The 25,227-nt window shown below is 44.3% G+C and overlaps 1 protein-coding gene across 5 annotated transcripts in view; it reads left to right on the forward strand.

The window, feature by feature from the left end:
- Window positions 1–25,227, forward strand: part of pstpip1a (proline-serine-threonine phosphatase interacting protein 1a) — a 121,857-nt gene that overhangs the window by 84,518 nt on the left and 12,112 nt on the right. For 4 of the 5 annotated variants that reach the window (XM_072282783.1, XM_072282782.1, XM_072282786.1 and 1 more), the window contains exons 9-13: window positions 15,626–15,705; window positions 17,391–17,489; window positions 19,548–19,644; window positions 21,585–21,672; window positions 23,104–23,130. In XM_072282783.1, coding sequence (XP_072138884.1) covers window positions 15,626–15,705; window positions 17,391–17,489; window positions 19,548–19,644; window positions 21,585–21,672; window positions 23,104–23,130 — 391 coding nt within the window. The remainder of the gene's footprint in view (window positions 1–15,625; window positions 15,706–17,390; window positions 17,490–19,547; window positions 19,645–21,584; window positions 21,673–23,103; window positions 23,131–25,227) is intronic. The other variant, XM_072282784.1, reaches the window with a different exon arrangement.

Consider the following 25,227-nt stretch of genomic DNA (forward strand, 5'->3'; position numbering starts at 1 on the left):
AAGAAGCTGTTCCTAAAACATTGAATGTGTGCCTTGAACCTCCTATGTCATTAAGCATCAGACATCATTAAGGACCTTCAGCATCCAGGACATGCCCTCTTCTCGTTATTACCATCAGGGAAGTGAGGAGGGGAAATGTTCCCGATGTCCTGGATGTCAGTGCACCTCAGTGCCAGCCCCTCAGAATTGTCCCAGAATCCATGGTCGTCGCAATCCGCCTGCTGTCCATAAGAGCTGATGGTGCTGAGCTGTGGATGAGTTCAGGGTCAGGACCACTGCACCGTCCCCATTTCACACGGTCGCTTCATGGGCCCCGAACAAGAAATGTGACAGATTATCCTGAGCCATATAACGACTCCTTTTCCCACCTCCCCTGGTCTGGTGCACCAGGAGGTGCAGTGCAGTAGTCGAGCTAGGGGCAGCTGAATCATTGTACAAATGTGCTAATCTCTGTCTGGTGACACCTGACAGGAAATGCATGTGAAGCTACTCTGGTAGCTATTTCCGTCCACTTGTTCCCCTCACTGCTAGTGCAGAAGCTGTGACGTGTATTTTGGTTTCTATATGATTTCTTTATAGGCAGAGATGTAGCACAGAGACCGGCCATTCAGCCCATTGAGCCTGTGCTGCCCATCAACTACCCCTTCGGTATTGTTTAATATTGTCACATGTACAGTGAAAAGTTTTTGTTTGCATACATGCAGACAAATCATTCCGTACATTGACGCAGTACAAAGGGTGGTGGGGAGGTAGAAAGAAGAATGCAGGATACGGTGTTTCATTTACTGTTGAAGGCTTACGATGAGCTGACTTACATTAGTCATCGCATTGAATTCAGGAGTCATGAGGTAATGTTGCAACTCTATAAAACTCTGGTTAGACAACACTTGGAGTGTTGTAAACACAGGAGATTCTGCAGATGCTGAACATCTTGGGCAACAAGATTGAATGGCGGTGCAGACTCGATGGGCCAAATGGCCTACTTCTGTTCCTATATCTTATGGTTTTATGGTCCAACACACACAAAATGTTAAGGGAACTCAGCAGGTCAGGCAGCACCTGTGGAAATTAATAAACAGTCAACATTTCAAGCCAAGACTGTTCTTCAGGCCACATTATTGAGTCCTGGTGAAGAACTCGGCCTGAAATGTCAGTGGTTTATTTCCACTTTGAGTATTGTCTTCAGTTCTGGTTGGTCCATTATAGGAAGGAGGCAGAAGCTTCAGAGAGGCTGCAAAGGAAATTTACCAGGATTGGAGAGCGCGCCTTATGAGGATAGGTTGAGGACTTACTTAAATCCATCACCTCTGCTGCGGCACAGGCCGCCAACAGCAGTTCGCTAAAGTCCTCTGGGCCAGTCCTTCAAGTTGTCTTTGGGTGTAGTCCATCTCCTTGGTGTATCCTCCACCTCCCAGGGATGAGGTCTTTGAAGCTTCTGTTGGCATTCCTGTAGCTCTGGGTTTTTATGGGATGGGGTTGCTAGCCCCGTGTCCAACCCTCCTCCTTTCGCGGCCGGGCCTGGTGGAGTTAAAGGTCGCCGAGCATTCTGATAAATCTCCTCCACCCCACTTTAAAGGTTCCCACATCCTTCCTATAATGAGGTGGCCAGAATGAAGCGCAATACACTGAGTGAGACCTGAAATTTTACCTCACCTGCAAGTTAGTAGGTTTGGGTTTATGCAACTCCTATCCCATGGGAAGTTTAAGGATGTCCAGCCATGATGCAGCGAGGGAAAAGCTGTTGTTGAAACAACATGAGGGACTCTTTAGATGCTGAAAATCCAGACACAGGCACAGACACACACGCGCGCGTGTGCACACACACACACACACACACACACACACACACACACAATTGTTTTCTTTTTAAGCAGTGGTGAATTGAAATCATGCTTAGTCATGTTAATGTGGCATGATTTCCATGAGCTTTCAAATATTGTTTTGATGTACACTCAATGGCCACTTTTTTAGGTACACCTGTACACCTGCTCTTTAATATCTAATCAGCCAATCATGTGGCAGCAACTCAATGTATACAAGCATGCAGACATGGTCAAGAGGTTCAGTTATTGTTCAGACCAAACTTCAGAATGGGAAAGAAACGTGATCTAAGTGGCTTTGACTGTGGAATGATGGTTGGTGCCAGACGAGGTGGTTTGAGTATTTCCGAAATTGCTGATTTCCTGGGATTTTCACGCACAACTGTCTCCAGAGTTTTCAGAGAGTGGTGTGGAAAAACAAAAAGCATCCAGTCAGCAACAGTTCTGTGGTCAGAAATGCCTTGTTAATGAGAGAGGTCAGAGGAGTGTGGTCAGACCAGTTCAAGCTGACTGTAACTCAAATAACCACGTGTTACAACAGTGTTGTGCTGATGAACACCTCTGAATGCACAACATGTCAAACCTTGGAGCAGGTGGGCTACAGTGACAGAAGACCATAAATATACAGAAATACACTGAATTGATTCTTTATTAGGTAAAGGAGGCATCTACAAACGTTTGTAATAAAGTGGCCACTGTGTGTAGTTAAAAGTTAAGATGTGTCATTGGAATTTCACTGGTACTCAGAATTCTGCAATTAAATTTTAAATTGTTTTCGCCAAAGTGACTGGAACTAATTACTTAACATTCTGAACTATTTTGCATTGCAAATGTAGCATTTAGTACTAAAGCAATGTTAATTATCCAGAGATAACTATAACTGGAAGATCTTACTTTGATTCCAAGTGCTAAGATTTCATTCTTATTTGATAATTTATGTAAAAAATATCCTTGTGCATTCTTTATGATGAGACATGATTTTAATTATTAACAGTTCAATAAGTGAAGGCTTGAAATTATTAACGATAATGCCCTTTACAAGTAGTGCGGGCCTCGTTGTTATGGCAATTCACAGTTGCTAAGGGAACATTTTCCTCTAACTCCATTGGCTGGTTACTGCCTGTCTGTTGGCTCAGGAGGATATTTGATTGGACAAAGCCTGGAGAAGCTCACCCACCATCTGTAAGGTAAACATGAGGAGTTAATGGGACATTCTTCACCTTCCTCGATGAGTGTAGCTCCAATGGCCAAGAAGCTCTCCACCTAGGACAAAGCAGCTCACCTGACCCATCAAATACCCTGAAGATTCCTTCTACCATTTGTATGCAGAATGTCTACAATGGACATCATTTGCAAAGTTCACCACAGTTACCCCTCCTTGGCACTTCCCAACCTATGACCTCTCAACTCCAAGAAGCACGGCAGCAGGCATTTGGGAACACTACCACCTGTGGGTTCTCCTCCAAACTGCACACAATCTACAGAAATCATGGGGTTGGTTTTGGTGACAGAGAGAGGAGTTGGGGGTCATGATAGTGTTTAGGGACAGGGATGTGGAGGAGTTAGAGGTCATGCATCTGATCCGTGCTCTGCATTCAAAGTCCAGCAACGTGGATGGGTAACGAAGAACATCCAGGTTTGAGGTCTCTGCTCTCCATTTGAAGCTTAGCGATGTGGACTGGTGACACAGGACATCCATGGATGCTGGACTGTCCCAGGCCAGTGTGTCCCGGGATTGGTCGTCCTTACAGGAGGCACAAGAGCCAGTCACTCAGCAGGCCTGGAGTTTGGTGTCCCATCACCGGCTAGACTGGGGGTCGATACTGAAGATTGAAGCCCAAAGTTCCATTGGAAGTCGAAAGCCCGATGGCTGAAGCCTGGCAATTAGAGACGTGCCCTGGAGATGGAAGGTGGATGGGTGGGCGGGAGGAACTAGGTTTGTTTTGATGTGCTCTGTGTTGTTCAGCCAACCATTGTGGGCACACTATGTTGGTGTCTGAATGTGAGGTGATGCTTGCAGCCTGCTCCCCACCACCCCCCGGCACCTTCTTGGGTGTTAACACAAATGATGGATGTCACTCTGTGTTTCCATATACGAGAGATAACTACAGTAAATGAACTTGAATCAACTTTTGAAATAGATATAGGAAAGAGTACAAAAGGTTTGGAGTGATATCGCAGGGAAAGGGGACTAGCTCAGGAAGACTCAGTGGAGAGTTCTGATGCAGTGCTTCTGCCTGAATAAGGGTTATCATATGAGGAATGTTTGATGGCTCTGGGCCTGTACTCGCTGGCATTTAGAAGGATGAGGAGGGATCTTATTGAAACCTTTCAAATGTTGAAAGGCCTAGACAGAGTATACTGTATGTGGAAAGGGTGTTTCCCATGGTGGGGGAGTCTAGGACAAGAGGGCACAGCCTCAGGATAGAGGAGCGTCCATTTAAAACAGAGATCCGGAGAAATTTCTTTAGCTAGAGGGTGGTGAATTTGTGGAATTTATTACCAGAAGCAGCTATGGAAGCCAGGTCTTTGGGTGTATTGAAGGCAGAGGTTTATAGGTTCTTGATTGGACACAGCATCAATGGTTACAGGAAGAAGGCCGGGGAGTGGGGCTGAGAGAAGGATCAGCCATGATTGAATGGTGGAGCAGACTTGATGGGCCAAACGGCCTAATTCTACTCCTATGTCTTATGGAGTCGTCAACAGTTCCTTCCCTTGTCCGGATTCTGCCCGACCCACTGAGCAGATTGTTCATAGCTCAAGAAGACACTTGGTCAGCATGGATGAGTTGGGCTGAAGGTCCTGTGATAAATAAATCTGAATCAGAAATCCTGACTTGGGAAAATAGATCGCCAATCCTCAGTCCAGACCACCGGAGTGACTCACCTTCACTCTCACTCTGACCTCATTCATCATGGTCCTGCATAGCACCATCAAAGTCCAACATAAACCTAAGGAACAACATGCCTCATGCAACGTCAGAACGAATGCTCAACTTCAAACAAGAGAAAATCTGCAGACGCTGGAAATCCAAGTAACACACACAAAAAACCGCAGGAACTCAGCAGGCATTTATTGCAAAAAGTCTTGGCTTGTAACGTTGACTGTACCTTTTTCCATAGATGCTGCCTGGCCTGCTAAGTTCCTCAAACATTTAGTGTCTGTTGCTTTAACGTTTAACTTAACAGTTTCAGATAAATGCCTATTCTTTTCTTGTAATGCACATTTAAGATTCAAGATTGTTTATGTCATTCTTCGGTAAAGGAGACCAAAAGTGATTATTATTCCAGATCTGAAGCAGCATAAAATTACTTGATGAGCATAAAGAACACAAAAAAAGAAACACAGTAAGATTAGCTCACATACATAGACTGATTGTATGTACATAGTGTGATGTGAGAGACTGGACTGTCTGTACAGAAGGCGACTCTGAGAGGAAATGAGAAAGTAATGGTGGTGTGTGGTAGCTGTGTGGTGTGTTAATGGGTGGAGATGTTGATCAACCTGATGGCTTGGGGGAGGTCACCTGGTTCAATCTAGTGGACCTGATGTGGTTGCTCCGCAGTCTCTACAGCACATGAGTGTAAAGGAAATCAAAATGATTATTAATCTGGATGCCATGCATGGTCAAGAACACAATTTTAAAAAAATTAACAACACAAATATAGATATAAAAGCAATCTTATAAAGCACAATGTACAAGTAACTGTTTTATACATAGACAGATTGTATGTACATAAAGTGACACTAGGTGATGTGTATGCAGTGGTGTGGGGGTGGTGAGGGTGTGTTAATGGGTGGAGGTGTTGATCAGCCTGATGGCTTGCAGGGGGGAGTAACTGTTTTTACATCTGGTGGTCCTGGCGTGGATGCTACGTAGCCTCCTCCCTGATGGGAACGGGACAAACAGTCCATGAGCAGGGTGGGTGGGATCTTTCATGATGTTGCTGGTCCTTTTCTGGCATCTTTTTGTACATATTCCCTAATCTGTGATTGCGTCTGTGGTGAGGAAGGCAAATGTGATGTTGGCATTCGTTTCAAGAGGACTTGAATATAAAAGCAGGATGTAATGTTAAGGTGAGGTCTCACTTGGTGCATTGTGAAGTTTTGGGCCCTTTATCTTTGAGAGGATGTGCTGAAACTAGAGAAGGTTCAAAGGAAATTCACAAAAATGATTCCAGGACAAAAACATTTTTATCATTTCTTTAATGAATGCATTACTGAATGACAATAAAAGGAGACTGCGTGTTCTCATAATCATATCATATAGGATTCAATGGCTTATTGTATGAAGTGCGTTTGATGGCTCTGGGACTGTAGTCGCTAGAATTCAGAAAGATGAGTGGTGACCTCATTGACACCTACCAAATGGTTAAAGGCCTTTACAGAGTGGATGTGGAGATGGTGTTCCCTATTATGGGAGAGTTTAAGACCAGAGGGGACAGCCTCAGAGCAGAGGTGTGTTCTTTTGGAACGGAGATGAAGAATTTCTTTAGCCAGAGAGTGGTGAATCTGTGGAATTCTTTGCCACAGGCAACTGTGAAGACCAAGTCTTCATGTATATATATAGATTAGATTATGAGGACACTCAGTCCTCGTTTATTGTCATTTAGAAATGCATGCATTAAAAATGATACAATGTTCCTCCAGAATGATATCACAAGAAACACAGGACAAACCAAGACTAAAACTGACAAAACCACATAATTATAACATATAGTTACAACAGTGCAAAGCAATACTGTAATTTGATAAAGAGCAGACCATGGACACGGTAAATAAAGTCTCAAAGCCCCGATAGCCTCATCATCTCACACAGACGGTCAAAGAGAGAAACTCTTCCTGCCATGAAACTCCAAGCGCTGCAAACTTGCCGATGCAGTACCATTGGAAGCACCCGACCGCAGTGGGCTCTGAGTCCGTCCGAAAACTTCGAGCCTCCAACCAGTCCCTCCTACACAGCCTCTCTGAGCACCATCCTCTGCCGAGCACTTCAACCCCACCCTGGCTGCCGAGCAACAAGCAAAGCCGAGGACTCGGGGCCTTCTCCTCCGGAGATTCTGGAGCACACAGTAGCAGCAGCAACGAAGCAGGCATTTCAGAAGTTTCACCAGATGTTCCTCCGTGCTCTCACGTCTGTCTCCATCAAATCAGGATTGTGCACGGCACCCTACTTGACAAATAACAGACATCACCACTGGAGTGACCGCTGCGTGCTGTGTCGCACCGCCATCTTCTGCTCCCACTACAATCCAGTTACCCTGCTGCCTAACAACACTGCTGAATGCTATTTAAGGCAGAGGTTGATAGGTTCTTGATTGGTCAGGGCATGAAGGGGTATTGGGGGGGTTGGGGCAGGAGATTGGGGCTGAGAGAAAAATTTGATCCGCCATGATGAAATGGCAGAGCAGACTCAGTGGGCAAATGGCCTAATTCTGCTCCTGTGATCTTGTATGTCCTTGATGGTAGGTTAGGCTGGTGCCAGTGAAGTGTTGGACAGTTTTAACTACCTGCTGTAAACCCCTCCTGTGTGCCGCAGTGCAGTTTCCATACCACACAGAGAGATGCAGAAGGTTAGGATGCTCTCTACTGTGCATCTGCAGGAGGTCGTGAGTAATGGTGAGCATAGACCAGCTCTCTTCAGCCTTCTCAGAAAGTAGAGGTGTTGATAAACCTTATTGATTGTGGTTTGGGGACCATGAGAGGCTGCAATCCCAGAGGTTTGAAACTGCTTACAGTTTCCATTGCTGTGCTGCCAATTTGAAGAGGGATGTGGCTGATGTGGGGTTGGCTTTCTGCTTGCTCCTGATCTCCCTTCTCCGTACAGCTCCTCCACACTTTTCATGAATAAACTTTATTAGTCAACACCAGGGCTTTCGCCCCTTGACCTCTCCTGTCATCTTCCTATTAGAAACCTTCAGTTTTGTTCTCCTTTTGCCTCCCTGTTTTTCTGCTTTTGCTGTTGTTGTGTTGGCACTTGGTGTGTTCTGCTTTGATGTGTTCTGTGTTGTTCTGCCCGCTTTGTGGGCATGCTATGTTGGTGTTGTAAAGTGTGGTGACACTTAGGGGCTGCCATGGTTGTGTTGGTTGTTAACACAACTGAAGCATTTTAATGTACGATTCAATGTACACATGGTAAATAGATCTGAATCTAAATCTTCTTGCTTTGTGTCTTCAAGCATTTTATTTCCAACATTTCTGAGCCCAGATGCAAGATCTTCAACCTGAAACATTAACTGTGTTCCTAGCTCAAACAAGAGAATATCTACAGATGCTGGAAATTCAAGCAACACACACAAAATGCTGGAGGAGCTCAGCAGGCCAGGCAGCATCTATGGAAAAAGATTATGGTCGACGTTTCGGGCCAAGACCCTTCATTAGAACTGGAGAAAAAAGATGAGAAGTTGGAGTAAGAAGGTGGGGGGAGGGGGAGAAAGAAATACAAGGTAGTAGGTGAAACTGGGAGGAGGGAGCGGGGTGAAGTAAAGAGCTGGGAAGTCGATTGCTGAAGGAGATGGGGGGGGAACTGATTGGAGAGGACAGAGAGCCATGGAAGAAAGGCAAGGGGGAGGAGTATGAGAGGAAGGTGATGGGCGGATAAGGAGGAATGGGAATGGTGAGGGGGTGGTTGGGGGCATTACTGGAACTATGAGAAATCAGTGTTCGTGCTATCAGATGGAATACAAGGTGTTGTTCCTCCAACCTGAGTGTGGCCTCAATGCGGCAGTGGAAGAGGCCATGGACTGACATGCCAGAATGGGAATGGGAAGTGGAATTAAAATGGGTGGCCACTGGGAGATCCTGCTTTTTCTGTCACAGGGAGTCAGCAAAGTGGTCTCTTCAGTCTCAGTCGGGTGTCGCCGATATACAGGAGGCCACACCATGAGTCCTGGATACAGTAGATGACCCCAATGGACTGACAGGTGAAGTGTCATGGGATCCCACCACCAAGCACATCCTTTCCCTCCTCTCCCCCCACTTTCTGCTTTCCACAGGGATCGCTCCCTACACAACTCCTTTGTCCATTGGTCCCTCCTCACTGATCTTCCTCCTGGCACTTACCCTTGCAAGCAAAACACAAGCTACGCCTGCCCCCTATACCTCCTCCCTCACTACCATTCAGGGCCCCAAACAGTCTTTCCAGGTGAGGCGACGTTCCACCTGTGACTCTGTTGGGGTCATCTACTGTATCTGGTGCTATAGGTGTGGCCTCATGTAGAGACCTGACGTAAATTGGGAGACTGCTTCGCCGAGCACCTATGCTCCATCCGCCAGAAAGAACGGGATCTCCCAGTGGCCACCCATTTTAACTGCACTTCCCATTCCCATTCCGATATGTCAGTCCATGGCCTCCTCTATTGTCACGATGAGGCCACACTCAGGTTGGAGGAGCAACACCTTATAATCCATCTGGGTAGCCTCCAACCTGATGGCATGAACATTAATTTCCCGAACTTCTGGTAATGCCTCTCCCCTCACCATTCCCCATTCCCTTTTCCCTCTCTCACCTTATCTCCTTATCTCCCTCTGGTGCTCCTCCCCTTTTCCCTTTCTTTCATGGCTCTCTGTCCTCTCCTATCAGATTCTCCCTTCTCCATCTCGTTCTCCAATTGGCTTCCCAGCTCTTCACTTCACCCAGTCCCTCCTCCCAGTTTCACCTATCACCTACGACCTTGTATTTTTCCTCCCCACCCCCACCTTCTTACTTCCATTTTTTAAATCTCCAGTCCTGATGAAGGGTCTCGGCCGGAAACATCGACCATTTACTCTTTTCCATAGATGCTGCCTGGCCTGCTGAGTTCCTCCAGCATTTCGTGTGGGGTGCTGGGTTTCTACCTCTACAGATGCCGTCAGACTCGCTGAGTGTTTCTAGTCGCTCTTATTTCAACCACTCTCTGGTTTAATGTACTTTACGCTTCTCAATTTGTAGCAGTATCCTGGAGATAAGGAGTCTTCTCATTGGAGCGGGTGGCTAGTGTGAATGGTATTTGGACCTACCAACTCTCAGATTGTGCAATGGAATTCTGTGAGCCTGTGGAGATTTGGACTGGCTCCAGATGTGAAATAGAGCATCTGGATTGTCTCAAAAACCCAAATGGATCCATCAATGATGTCCTTCTGAGAAAGGAATCTGCCCAGGACTCTTGACCGTATATGCAATATAGAATATTCTCCTGAACTGCCAATTAACTGTTATCCAGAATTATTGCCGTCAAACCTGAAACACTGTTGCTGCTGTTCCGTAGGGGCAGGTTACTTAACGAAGTCTGAACAGGTGTGAGCCATTTGGCCATCGGAACTATTCCACCATTGAACAAAATTGTCCACCTCAGCGTAGGCTGAGTAGATCTTCATCTATGAAACTTCTGCCATCAATTTAGTAAAAATTTGCTGGATTTGCTCTTGGCAAGCATGTCCTCCCTCAGGTAGAGACCGAAATGGCTCACTGAACGCCAGCCAGGGTCTCGCTAGGACTTTGTATAGCTGCAGCAAGGTGTTCAGACTTCTGTATTCGAATCCTCTTGCAATGAAGGCCGATGTACGTTCCTCGCTGCACCTGGGTACTAACCTTCAGTGACTGGTGCACAGGGAGACCCAGGCGTAGTTGCACCTCCCTTTTTCCCTGGCCCGTCGCCATTCAGCTACTAAGTTGTCTTTGTTTTTTAATGAACCAGAATGGTATAGGAGCCTGAAGCTGCACACTCAAAGTTGGTATTTTTCAATATATATAAAATAAATTGTTTTATATAAGACCATAGGATATAGGAGCAGAATTAGGCCATTTGGCCCATCAAGTCTGCTATGCCATTCCAACATGGCTGATCCATTTTCCCTCCCAGCCCCAATCTCCTGCCTTCTCCCCGTATCCCTTCATGCCCTGACCAATCAAGAATATATCAAGCTCTGCCTTAAATATACCCAACGACTTGGCCTCCAGAGCCATTCATGACAACAAATTCCACAGATTCACCACTCTCTGGCTAAAGAAATTCCTCCTCATCTCTGTTCTATTCTGAGGCTGTGTCCTCTGGTCCTAGACTCCCCCACCACAGGAAACATCCTCTCCACATCCACTCCATCTATATTTCTTATTGTGAACTTACAGTAACTTTTTCGCCATCTTGCTCTCATTTGTACAATTCATTAATTGCTTGTATATTTCTTATTGTAATATAAGCAGTAATAAATGTGTTACGTCTTACACTACTGTTGCTGCAAAACAACAAGTTTCATGACCTATCTCAGTGACTAGATAGGGTGGATGTGGAGAGATTTTTCCTATGGTGGGGGTATCCAGAACTAGAGGGCACAGCCTCAAAACTGAGGGGTGACCTTTTAGTTCAGAGATAGGGAGGAAATTTTTTAACCAGAGAGTAGTAAGTCTGTGTAATGCTCTGTCACAGACTGCAGTGGAAGCCAAGTCCATGTGTATATTTAAGGCAGAAGTTGATCATTTCCTGACTGGTCAGGGCATCAAAGGAGATGACAAGAAGACAGGTGTATAGGGTTGAGTGGGATCTGGTATCAGCCATGATGGAATGGGAGAGCAGACTCGATGGGCTGAATGGTTGAATGGTTTAATTCTGCTCCGATGCCTTATGATCTTATAGTAAACCTGATTCTGATCATCTTCCATATATCCATATTTTGCAAAGTCAAAATTACTGCCTTGCTCCAGTCATCAAAAGGCGGCATGTAGCGCAATGGTTAGTGTAACACTATGACAGTGTCAGCGATCGGGGTTCAATTCCCACCACTGTCTGTAAGGAGATTGTATCAATAGAAATCAAGGAAATCAATTGGCCCTTAGCAGGGCCAACAGGAAAATCAGGAAACCTAATAATGAGGAAGAACCCATTGCTACCGACTGTCTTCCCTATATTTCCTGAAGAAATACTGGATAAATACCATCCCGTCACAAACCCGTAAGAAAGCTCAAACCCTAGCTTACGTGGGTCAAAGATGACCTGGGACTCGGGACGGCTGGTGTTTACAGGATTCCTGTGAATGTGGAGCAGTGTATATTGGCCAGACTGGGTACACAGTGGAAACCCACATCAAGGAGGACAGGAGGTGTATCCATTTGGGTTACCCGGAGAAATTGGTGGTCACAGAACATTACATTTGCGATCGACTTCGACGGCACAAAACTACTATGCCATGGCAATGGCTTTGGGGACCGCCTGGTGAAGGAAGCTATTGAAATAAAACTAGAGAATAAGAATTTTAACAAAGATGAAGGTCTCACTCTAAGTAAGAACTGGAATTTGGTTGTAAACAAGGTGGGACGGAGGAAACCTGATTGGTTGTGGACTAACCAATCAGGAGGGACAGACGATGGGGGTGTATTACCACCGGACTAGGCATGCCCAGGCATCATCCCTGATGAAGACAGCAGAGTTTGTCATCGAAGTGTCTGTTAAAATCGATACCTGTACCAGGCTGGAAGTCTGAGACAAGTTTACTCGTCCTAATCTTTAAAAATCTTGAATCAAAATATTCAGATGCTGGTCCTGGGCATGAGAGGACATAGCAAATATGTTATTACAATTGGATGAATTTGCAGGGTTTTTGTATTAGAAGTGTAAAAGAATTTATCACCTTTAATTCTTAATGTTTCACAGTGCTGCAGTTTCTTAGTAAGTAACTGACAAGGAAACCATCTATCCCCAACATAGCAGATCTCACTGATTCAATGTACACCCCACATATGCTCTTTAACCAGCTCTCTTTTGTGAGAATCAGATTTAACATCACTGGCATATGTTGTGAAATCTGTTGTTTGCTGCAGCAGTGCATTGCAATACATAAAAAATACTGTAAGTAATATACTTAAAAAAACAAATTAGTGCAGAAAGAGAACAAAAAGTGAGATAGTGTGCATGGGTTCAGGGTTCATTCAGAAATCTGATGGTGGAGGGGAAAGTGTTGAGTGTGGATCTTCGGACTCCTGTATCTCTTCCCTGATGGTGGTAATGAGAGGAGGGCGTGTCCTGGATGGTGAAGGTCCTTAATGACGAATGCCACCTTCTTGAAGTATCAGCTTTCGAGGATGTCCTCTTTGGTGGGGAGGCTAGTGCTCAGGATGGAACTGGCTGAGTCGACTGACGCTGCAGATGCCGCCAGTCTGAAATAAAAGCTGAAAATCCCTGCAAAGCTTAATGGGCCATGGCTGTTGAGAGAGAGGGACCATTTTTGTCCAAATTATTATTGTAGTGATTGGTTGTAGAATTGAGGGTCATGGGGAAGAACAAGCAAAATGTAAGTTAACAGTAAAAGGGAACTGACTCAGCAAATTATGAACACACTTTGAAGGGTTCTCTGACTCTTGTTCTCAGTATTATCTATCTAATTGTCATTTTTCTATCATCTGTGCAATTTGTCTTTTGCACATTGGCTGTTTGTCAGTCTTTGTGTGTAGTTTTTCAATATTCTATTGTTTTTCTCTGTTCTACTATGCATGCCTGCAAGAAAATGAATCTTTTGGTAGTATATAGTAACGTATATGTACTTTGATAATAAATTTACTTTGATTATGACTTTGAAAAAGATGTGGTGGTGTTACAAGTTCTCGAAGCGTGAACAGTAACGGCCTTTTCGAATGATCCTGTGAAAGATCGTTTTTATTTAGCCAAGTGCGAAGATTGTCCAAATGAACTTGCACGCTGTTCTGACGCAGGGTCTCGACCCAAAACGTTGACCATTCCTTTGCCTCGACAGATGCTGCCTGACCCACTGAGCGCTTCCAGTGGTTTATATTTTATCACATTCTTCCTCTAGTACAGTGGTTTGTTAATGCTTTTGTGTGGGTCAGTGCCGAGTCATCTGCACTGCAGTTTGGTAGAAATGTCTTGAGCTAGTTTCAGGATCAGCAGATATTAACCTGGTGTGCAGCCAGCAACACAGAACTGCAGTGGCCAATGGTCAGGAAGGTTTATTTTTAATCCCATGTCTTCCTTGAAACATATTGTGAATTAAACATGTTATAATTTGCTTTATTATTATTTGTTTATTAGCTAGAGGTGATGCTGGAAATAGATTTTCCATCCCTTTGAACAACTTGGGCCAGTGTTTAGTGTAAAGCTATTTCAGAGCCAGCAACTCGGGTTCACTTCCTGCCGCTGTCTGTAAGGAGTTCGTAGGTTCTCCCCGTGACCATGGTGGTTTCCTCCAGGTGATCTGGTTTCCTCCCACACTCCAAGGATTGTGGGTTAATAGGTTAATTGGTCATGTGGGTGTAATTGCAAGGCATGGGCTTGTTGGGCCAGAAGGGCCTGTTACCTTGCTGTATCTCTTCCAAAAAAAAAATTTTAAAAAGTAAAATGTTCAGGAGTAATCCATGATTGCTAATTCTTTGAGGCTGTCCAGTGTCACCTGGAAAGGCAAAAACTGCTGGACAGTACAGTTCGAAGCCTGGGGTATCATGAATCAATGGAATTCATTCTAGTTGTGTTAGCCCCATGTCAGCAGCATTCGTAACTGATGTCCCAGTGAAGGGTCTTGGCCTATTTATTCCTTTCCATAGATGCTGCCCCGTCTTGCTGAGTTCCTCCAGCATTTTTTGTGTGTTGGTCTGGATTTCCAGCGTCTGCAGAAAGTTAGTGGCAGAATGGGCTAGCTCTGTGACCTGGCAGTGACTTGATGGGCTGTATGGTCCCTTTCCGTGTGGTAAGGAAATATGGAACATAATACCAACTGTACAGAGTAGGCACTGATCTGTAAGTTTCACTCATACCCAGTCCACACCATTCGAATGAATCTCTTAACTAGAACACATCAAGTATTGATTAGCTGAATTCAATCTCCGTATGAGGTGGTGTTTCTATAAAGATCAGCTTTATTTGTCACACGTACATCAAAATGTGTGTTGTTTTGAGTCGTTGACCAACACAGTCCGGGGGTGTACTGGGAGCAACCCACAAGTGACATCATGCTTTCGGCGCCAACGTGGCGTGCCCACAACTCACTAACACAACCCCATATTCCTCCAGGGAGAAAACCAGAGGAAGCACGTGCGATAACAGGGAGAGCATACAAACTCCTTGCAGACAGTGGTGGGAAATGAACCTTGATCAGCGGTCACTGCTGCTGCAAAGTGTTACACTGAGCATTGCACCACTGTGCTGCCCGAGTAAGGTCTCTAATTTCCGTTTTAACCTGGAAATCTGCTCCGATTCAGATGTATTCATGGAAACGTGCAGTGAAATGCATTGCTTGTGTTTATTTGGTCGTTTAGAGTGTGCAGGCTTCTCCTTCACGTGTTCTACCAGTCTGTTGTCGCCAGTACAATCTTCTATGCGGTGGTGTGCTGGGGCAATGGCATCAACACGGGTGATGCCAACAGGTTCAATAAACTGATTAGAAAGTCTAGCTCCGTTATGGACGTCAAACTGGTCACGCTGAAGGCTGTGGTAGAACAAAGGACCCTGCAGAAAATCCCGGCAGCTTTGGATAATGTTTCTCACCCTGTGCATGCCTCCTTGGCTGAACAGAGGAGCACTTTTAGTAATAGACTAAGACAACTGCACTGCTCCAAAGAGTGCTATATGTGGTCATTCTTACCCTCGAGTATTAGGCTTTATAATGATTCAACCTTTAGCTGGGGAAGTGATGACCCCTCCTGTTAGACTGTTTGTGGTAACTTAGTTTTTTATTCTTTCTACCTCTCTACTAATATTTATATCTGTGAACTTGTAATGCTACTGTGACATTGTAATTTCCTTTGGGATCAATGAAGTATCTATCTATCTATTATCCTGTTTTTATTGACTGTTATCAAAAATCACACTGGTTTTGTTTTTCAGAGCAAACTTATCAACAGAATATAGAACAACTAGACAAGATTAGACAAGAATGGGAACAAGAACACATCCAAACTTGTGAGGTACCTAAACACTCATCAAAGTATGTTCTGGGCTATTGGTATCATCTTGTTAGTGATAATGTGCTCCCAGTCTCCTCAGGAAGTTCCTGGTGCCAATAATAACCAGTGAACCTAGTTAATAAATGCTGCTAATAAATTCAGCAATTCAAGCCAAACTCCCAAACTCCACATTGATCCATTGCTGTGGATGCACGGTGCCTTGTAAAAATCTAGATAGTGCCCAGGAACGACAACTATTGATTGATTTTCTCCTTTCAGAGGTCATTTTGAATTTGAATCATGGGTAGACTTTCATATCTATTGCAACTTATTAACTTATTGAATGAACTTGCACATGTCGGTGTGGGGATAACTTCTAATAACTCATTGTGGTTGGCTTCTGAAGAGAAAGTTTAACTATTAATGGAATTGGATCATGGTTTTGAGATGTGATCATTGACCCAACTGAATTCATTAGCCCCACAGTTGAGAAATCTCACCAGCACCTCCTCTCTCTCAGAAGGTGACAGAAATTTGGCACGTCCTCTTTGACTCTCACTCATTTTTATCAATGCACCACAGAGAGCATCCTATCAAGATGCATCATGGCTTGGTATGGTGACTGCACATCACGGCAACTAGCCTCCCTTCCATGGACTCTGTCCACTCTTCTCACTGTCCTAATAAAGTTGCCAAGACCCTACCCACTCCTCTCCCTTCCTCTATCAGGCAGAAGACACAAAAGCCTGGAAGCAGGTACCACTAGCTTCAAGGACAACTTCTACCCCACTCTTATAAGACTATTGAATGGTCCCCCAGTAATATAATTTGGACTCTTGTCCTTACAATCGACTCTTGTTATGATTTTCCACTTTATTATCCAGCTGCCCTGCACTTTTTCTGCAACTGTTAATGCCATTACAGTGCCAGTGACCTGGGATTAATTCCCACTGCTGCCTGTAAGGAGTTTGTACGTTCTCCCCATGACCACATGGGTTTCTCCAGGTCTCCACTCACATTCCAAAGACATCTGGGTCAAGGTTAGAAAGCTGTGGATTTTCTACGTCGGTGCTGGAAGCGTGACAACACTTGTGGGCTGCCCCCAGCACATCCTTGGACTGTGTTGGTTGTTGACGCAAAACAACACTTTTCACTGTATGTTTCAATGTACATGTGACAGATAAAGCTAGCCTTTTTATTTTTCTTTACAGAAAACCACCTCGCACTGAGAGATTGGATCCAACTAACTAATATTTGCTTTCTAGCTAAGAACAGTGTTGTCTGTAGAATTTGCAGAAGTTGTAGCCTAGTGTCTGATCTGTACAGTTGATAATACAATCCACATTTCCTTACCACACTGAAGGAACCATTCAGCCCATCAAGTCTCTGACAGGTCACAGAGATATCCATTCCGCCACTTGTATCCTAACCTCTCTAGTTCCTTCAACTCTCACCCAAACCCAAGTTTTAATGTACATGTGACAAATAAAGCCAATCTATATCTCTTTAAATCTTAGTATCTCCCAACTCACCACGACACCAGCTGTCTTCTCAACCTTTGTGGGACCAGCTGTTTGCTGTGCTGATGAAGTGCACCACCTATAAGGGAGTTTTGGGGCCTTTTTTGCACCGTTGCTCCGTGAATCTCTTTGTGTAGGGACCCCTTGCAGCTGTAGTCTTCCACATTCATTTTCTTTTGTCTTCAGGCATTTCACCAGCAGGAGTGCGATCGCATCAACAACCTGAGGAACGTGTTGTGGGTTCACTGCAATCAGCTCTCGTTGCATTGTGTGAAAGACGACGAGGTATTTATTGCAGTTGTTGGTGAGGATGCTCTAACCCCGTGACATGCTTTCTTCAAGCCAATCTCTGAGAAAGATCTTTTTTCCCCCTTCGCTTTCCAAATCTACTACCTGACGTCACTTGTCCATTCTCTGTGCTTACTGTTAAGATAGGCCAAGTGATCAGTCTCTACAGTGACCATTATGTATATATTACTAATATAACTCTGTAGATCCTGAGTTAGATCTTCTGGATGATCCACAGCACCTGCTTGTTCAGCTTATAGGCTATTCGGCCCATCCTCTTTGTACTGGCTCCTGGCAGCACAATCATCTAAAATAGAAGTTCATCTGGCCCATTCAGTTAGTACTGGATCCTGGCAGTCAAATCATCTCCAATAGAAGGCCATTTGGTCTATCCAGTTTGTACTGGCTCCTGGCAGCCCAATCCCGTTCAATCCTTTTCTCTCATGGAGCAATCTCAAATGAGAAGATGAGAGGCTTTTCACTAAACCCCAAAGTGTTTTAGGAATCTCTTCTAGCAGAGTGTGTTGAATCTTTGGAACACTTTGCCCAAGGAAACAGTGGAGGCCGGATCACTTTACAGAGGAGATGGCGAAGGGGATTGAGGACTGTGGACGACTGGCAGGGACAGGCTTGCGGGGCCAAGTGGCCGACCCCGAGTCCTATTTTCTTGTATCCTATTCCCCACTCTTTCCCCCCAGCCCTCCAAATTATTCTCTTTTAGGTTCCCATCTGATTGCCTTAATTGTGAGAGTCAAGGTTACAGGGTGGAGTTTCATAGAACATAGAACAGTACCATACAGGCCCTTTGGCCCACTCTGTTGTGTTGACTCTTTACCCTAGTCCAAGTTCAGTCTAAACCTTCCATCCCAGAGAGCTTGTAACCCTCCACTGATGTCTAAGAGACTCTTAAAGTATTTGCCTCCAGCACCTCCCCGCCAGTGTTTTCCACACACTCGCTACTCCGTGTAAGCAGAAGGAGTGGATGTGGACATTTAAGAGAAGTTTGGTTATGTATGTGGATGAACGGAAATGGTCCAGGTGCAGGTAAATGGGGTTAAACAGAAGACCAGGGCAGCACAGACCAGATGGGCAGAATGGCCTATTTCTGGGCTGTAGTGCTGCATGACTCCGAATTTTAACAGTCCTCAGAATTGGAGTGATGCCATGCACCTCTCCAGGAAATAAAACCCACAGAGCTTGTCCAATATAAGCAGGTGGTTCTGTCCCGTCAGTGCAATGATGTTGTTGAACATGGAAGGATGAATAATTGCAAAACGAATGTTTCCATGTATTTTGCAATGGGACCACAAGACCATAGGAGCAAAATGAGGGCATTTGGCCCATTGAGTCTGCTCCACCCCTTCGCGGCTGACTGATTATCAGCCTCAACCATTCCAGTGTTCAGAGTTCAATTCCGATGCCATCTGGAAGGAGTTTGTACGTTCTCTTCTGGGTGTTCTGGTTTCCTTGCACGGTCCGAAGGTTCATTGGTCATTGTAAATTGCCCTGTGGTTAGGCTAGGTTTAAGTAGGTGGGTTGCTGGGCAGTGTGGCTCCTTGAGGCCGAAGGGCCTGTTCCGTGCTGTATCTCTAAATAAAATAAATAAAAAATAATCAAGAATCTATCAACCTCTGCTTCACATATACAATTACCTGACCTCTGCTGCCATCTGTGGCCATGAATACCACAGATTCACCACCCTTCGGCCAAATAAATTCCTCCTCATCTCTGTTCTAAATGGATGTCCCTCTGTTCTGAGGTGGTCCCCTCTTGACCTAGCCTCCCCCTCTGTAGGAAATATGTTTCCACAACCACTCTATCTAGGGGTTTCAAAGCGATCCCCCCCACCCCCATTCCGCTAGACTCCAGCGAATACAGGCTCAGAGCCGCCAAACGCTTCTCATACATTAACCCTTTCATTCCCTGGAACATTCTTGTAATCCTCCTCTGAGGGTTTGTGACGGTCGGCACCGTTTGGTGATCTGAAGAGCCTGTTTCTAATATTGAGGTTAACTATTACTGGTTAAGTTCATATTATCCCTGTTTTCCCTGCAGATGTATGAGGAAACTCGGAAGGTGTTGGAGAAGTGTGATATTGATGCGGATATAGATTGTTTCATTCAGAAGAAGATGACGGGACTGACTCCCCCTGGTAAGATACCGTCACACCCCTCCCCACATTGTATAAGGTCTCTTCCAGCCTGCAGACTGGACAAACTGGTTCCCTGATGGGAGCAACAGCTACCAGTTGCAGATCAACGCCGTGCTGGGATTGCAATGTTTATAAATCCACAGGATGTGTGGACAGTGCGGGCAAATTAAGAATCCAAGGCACTACAAGATGGAGTGTCACTGTATTAAGCCACACTGAAGCTGTTTTGATGAATGTACTCACTTCGTGCTCTTTGGACAAAGAGTGGAGATATGGACCCATTGAGGATGTCAAAGTATTTCCAGGTTGGGATGGTCTGCTACATGGATGGAAGCTTGCAGGTGTTCGTTTACCTCCCAGTTGAAGTCGCTGGTTTGGGAGGTGATGTCTGAATAACCAAATGACTAAGCACACAGTGCACTTTGTTGTTTTATGGATTTAGGGTGGTGGATGTGGTGACTGTGAAGTTATCTGGTTTAAGCATGGGCACGTCTCAGTTCTTGGAAAGTCAAGAGGGCAGCTTTGTTCTTTGAGCCCTAGTAACTATTCCAGTTAAGTATCTGATCCATGCTGGTCCCTAATATTTCCAATTACAGTGGATTCTGTTTAATTGGGACACATCAAGATCTGTACATTTTGGCTCAAATAAGCAGCTGCCCCAATCAGCCAAAGTTTCATGGAAATAGTTTAAAACTTTTATAAAAGACAAATTACCATTTAACTGAATAGCAAATTATGTACTTAAATGAAATTCAGAATAATTTAGAACATTAAATTATACTACAGTACTGTAAAACTGTGTATTTGTTCCTAATAGTTATGGATAGAGGAATTTATCCAGCGTACTCTGCTGTGTTCTTTTGATCGACTGTAAATGAACAAATCAGCACAGAGACAACAAATGTCAGATAATGGACTATAATGATTTTGATGGCTGCATCCTCCAAATCTTCATTTTCATTGTAACATTCAGGATGATTGTCGATGCTTTCAAATTCTTCAGAGTTCCGAACTTGTTGAAGTAGTGAAATTGTTTCCTTTGCACTCACTGCTATTTCTGGCATCTCTGAGCCTGAATGCTTGAAATCACAGCAAGTAAAGCAGTTCTGAATTATCATACTGCTAATTTCTCATCAATTATCAGTGATAAAAAATCACTGCTTTTTGAACACAAACATACACAATTGATGCTATTTAAAAACTGTTTGCTCTAAGCACAATGTAGTGTTTAACGGCCACATGTGCATATGACTAACGCTAGTTAGAAGCATCAGCCACAATCTTCTGTCCCAATTAAGCATCACAGTGTCCCAAATAACAAGGGAAATCCCGGTTATCTTCTCGATTAGTTTTTGTTCCTTAAGAGCTGTTCCAAATAAGTGGCAGCTCAGATTAACCAATGCCCCAATTGACAAGAATCCACTGTAATATAATTTGTTTGAAAAATCGGCCTAAACTTTCCTGGTCAACGCTGCACGTCAAGAACTGATCCTTGGAATCAGACTTCTTTGGGATTTGATACTGGCTGCCCATTCAAGATGAAATTGTGCAGATTCTGTTCAATTATAGAGATAAGAAGGAAGTTCTTTAGGATGGTAAATCTGTGGAATTCATTGCTGTAGAAGGTTATGGAGGCCAAGTCATTGGTATATATAAAGTGGAGGCTGATAGGTTCTTGATTAGTCAGGGCATCAAAGGTAATGAGAAGAAGGCAGGAGAATGGGGTTGAGAGGAAAAATAAATCTACTATAATCAAACAGAGAAACATAAAAACATATTTCTATGTTTCTAAATAGAGGAGCAGACTTGATCTGCTCCTATATCTTATGGTCTAATTGGTTAGTTGCATGATAGAGGCTGCATTTTAAAAGGTTAATAGAATGAAGTTCTCACCCCATATTAGTTCCTGAGTAAGCAAGCCCCCTCTCTCTCTCTTGCAGCTCCCATTGAGTATGAGGATTACTACCAGAAACAACCCAGTGGAGAAAACCGCACTGTGAACTCCAGGAATGGAGGGGTGATGAAAAGGTAAAGAATGTAAACCCACTCGTTTCTCTGTTGCCTGTGTGATTTTGTTCTTCAGTTCAAAACCTACTGATCACCGATTCCTAAACGTGTGAAAAATAGTAACAGGAGAAAACCATTTGTATGTCTATGTATTCAATAAGACAAGCAGTGATCTTTGACATCAGTTCCACCTTAGGCCCGCGTTCCTTAACTCCCTAAAGATCTGTCACTCTGTATAAGCTCACTTATTGAAGCTCCACCATCTCCTTGGGCAGAGAATTTCAAAGATTCACCGCGACCGGGTGAAGAAATTCCTTCCAACCTCAGTCCTGAATAGCTTTACTTTCAGCAGTGATCTACACGACCTGACTAGGAGAAATTTAATCTTTTTGATCACTTTTGCTAAATTTAATTGGCAGAATGGATGCAATGAACGTGAACGACACTGAGGTGGAAAGCCCTTGGCTTGTTGGGGTTGAGGCTTTGGAGTGTAGGACAATGGAGGGGGGGGGGAGCTTTATAGAGGTGATTAAAATCCTGAAGGGCAGAGATAGATAGGGTGAAAGCACTCGGTCTTTTACCCAGAGCTGGGGAATTAAGAACTAAAAAAATTTTTGTTTAAGATGAGAGGGGAGAGATTTAAGGGCAAATTTTTCACACAGAGGGTGGTCCACATATGGAACAGGCTGCTAGAGCAAAGTACCTTAACAGCATTTTAAAAGGTATTTGGAAAGGTGCAGGGGTTCAGTTCTGGTTGCCTCATTATAGGAAGGATGTGGACGCTTTTAGACAGGGTACACAGAAGATTTACCAAGATGCAGCCTGGGTTGGAGAGCATGTCTTACGAGGAAGAGTTGAGCGAGTTAGGGCTTTTCTCTTTGGAGCGAAGGAGGATGAGGGGATACTTAATACAAGGTGAGAGGCATAAATAGAATGGATATGCCTCTCCCAGGGTGGAGATGGGTAATATGAGGGAGTCTAGTTTTAAGAAGAGTGGTGGAAAGTATAAAGGGATGACAGAAGTGCTTTTTAAATACAGAGAGAGGTGGGAACATGGAACACACTGCCAGGGTAGTGGTAGAAACAGACACACTAGAGACATTTAACGAAACTCTTAAGTAGGTACATGAATGAAAGGAAAAAATGGAGGGCTAAGTAGGAGAGAAGGTTTGAATTAATCTTAGATTAGGTTAAAGGGGTGGAACAATATTGTGAGTCAAAGAGCCTGTGGCCAGGAAAGGTCCCAAACTTTTAAATGCCATGGACCCCTTCCAAGGGGTTGGTGGGCCCTGGGTTGGGAGCCCCTGCTTTAGAGGGAGGTGGACAAATGTGGGCAAGTGGGAATCTTGGCCAAATGGGCTGAAGGGTCTGTTTTATTTACATTAACGTTACTGTTAGTCATTATGCTGTGACTATTCTGCTATTAATGTGTTTCACTATTTTCTGTTTCAGATACTGCCCTAATTTTTTGCATTACAGGTACAGCAATACAATGACCTTTGCTGATGCATTGTTGTCCACTGAGCAGAATGGCACTCAGAAAGCACCAACCACATCACTCAACCACAGCCATTCATGCACTTATCAATTAACACCCCTGCTTCGCATTGACTTACTGATTAACACCAAACAATCACACCTTCCTGAACATTACCCTTGCATCTGATGTGGTTGGTATGAAGATCTTCCAGGATCTGTCGAATCATAAGTGTTGGGTTTGCTAAAACTGGGGTTCAGGAACCGTGTTGATTTTTTTTTCTCTTTACCGTCACACAATGATTTACAATCTCCGGAGGACTAATTTATCAAAACCAGAAGTTTGCATAAAAAGGTATTTTTCAGAGCCTTCAACACTTTGCTTGCAAGTCTTTTGGGGTCATCTACCGTATCCAGTGCTCCCTGTGTGGACTCCTCTACATCAGTGAGACCTGATGTAGATTGGGGGATCACTTTTGTTCCATTCGCAACAGGCAGGACTTCACTACCAACTATTTTAATTCCAATCCCCACTCCTATTCCAACATGTCAGTCCATGGCCTCCTCTACTGTCACAATGAGGTCACTCTCAGGTTGAGAAGCAACACCTCCCTCATAGTCCATTTTGGTAGCCTCCAATGAATGTTGATTTCTCTAAATTCTGATCATTTTTTTCACTTTTTCCCCTCTCCCTTTTTCAATTCCCCATTCTGGCTCCCCGTTTACCCCTTCTCTTTTTGCCTCACCTTACCAACATCTTATTCTGGTTCCCCTTCTTTCTATTCTCCACATGGTCCACTTTCCTCTCCTATCGGATTCCTTCTTCTTCAGTCCTTTACCTTTTCCACCTGCTTCTGATTTCATCCCCCTCCCTCCCCCACTGAGATACTTTCCCCTTCACCTGGCTTCACCTACCACCTGCCAGCTTATACTCTTTACCCTCCCCCCACCCTTCCTATTTTGGCATCTTCCCCCTCCCTTTCCAATCCTGATGAAGGGTCTCGGCCTAAAGTGTCAAATGTTTACTCTCCTCCATAAATGCAACTTGACCTGCTGAGCTCCTCCAGCATTTTATGTGTGTTGCTCTGGGTTTCAGAAATCTCTTGTGATTTCAGAACCTTGCTGTGGAAAGCTAAACTTGTGAGCGTTTATCACAAGCTCTGCTCAAGAAGGTAAAAGAGGAACAAAGCCTCTTACTGTGCTAGCTGCCATTTGGGAAACTTGGAAACCTTTAAGGGAGGATAAGATAGATATAAGCAGATCTGGAGAGAATGCAGGGTAAATGTTTCGCTGGGTTCTGATGTAGGGTTAGCAATTTGAAACATTAAACTTATCTTCCTCTCCCACCCCGCAACTAGAGTTTCATAAATTCACAACATAGAAAACCCAAGGCTCAGTCTATCGTGCTATCGAGTGTAGGTTTCCTGGCTCTTGATCCACGGTTGTAGTTACACCTCATCCAAATGACTATTCAATGAAGATTTCTGTTACTGTCTCTTTTTCAGGTAGTAAGTTCCAGATCCCTGTCCATTCCCGGCTCCCCTTGCTCAGCTTCCCTTTATCTGCCTTAAATATCTGTTCCTCGTTGCTGCCTCCCTGACCAGTGAACTGGGTCTTTTCAGGTCATTCTGTCAGGGTCTTTCATCACAGGTGACAGGCGCCTCCTCAGCCTCTGATCTTTAGTCAGCTCCATCTTGGGTACTAGCCTGCAAAGTACCCAGGACATCTTTAGGGAGCAGTGTCTCAGAAAGGCAGCGTCCATTATTAAGGTCCTCCAGCACCCAGGGCATGCCCTTTTCTCACTGTTACCATCAGGTAGGAGATACAGAAGCCTGAAGGCACACACTCAGCGATTCAGGAACAGCTTCTTCCCCTCTGCCTTCCATTTTCTAAATGGACATTGATCCCTTGAACACTACCTCACATTTAATATATATTTTTTTCTGTCTTTTGCACTACTTTTAATCTATTCAATATATGTATACTGAAATTTATTTATTTATTATTTTTTCTTCTTCTATATTCTGTATTGCATTGAACTGCTGCTGCTAAGTTAACAAATTTCACGACACACGCCAGTGGTAATAAACCTGATTCTGA

Source organism: Mobula birostris, chromosome 18 (assembly GCF_030028105.1).
Source record: "Mobula birostris isolate sMobBir1 chromosome 18, sMobBir1.hap1, whole genome shotgun sequence".
NCBI lineage: Eukaryota > Metazoa > Chordata > Chondrichthyes > Myliobatiformes > Myliobatidae > Mobula > Mobula birostris.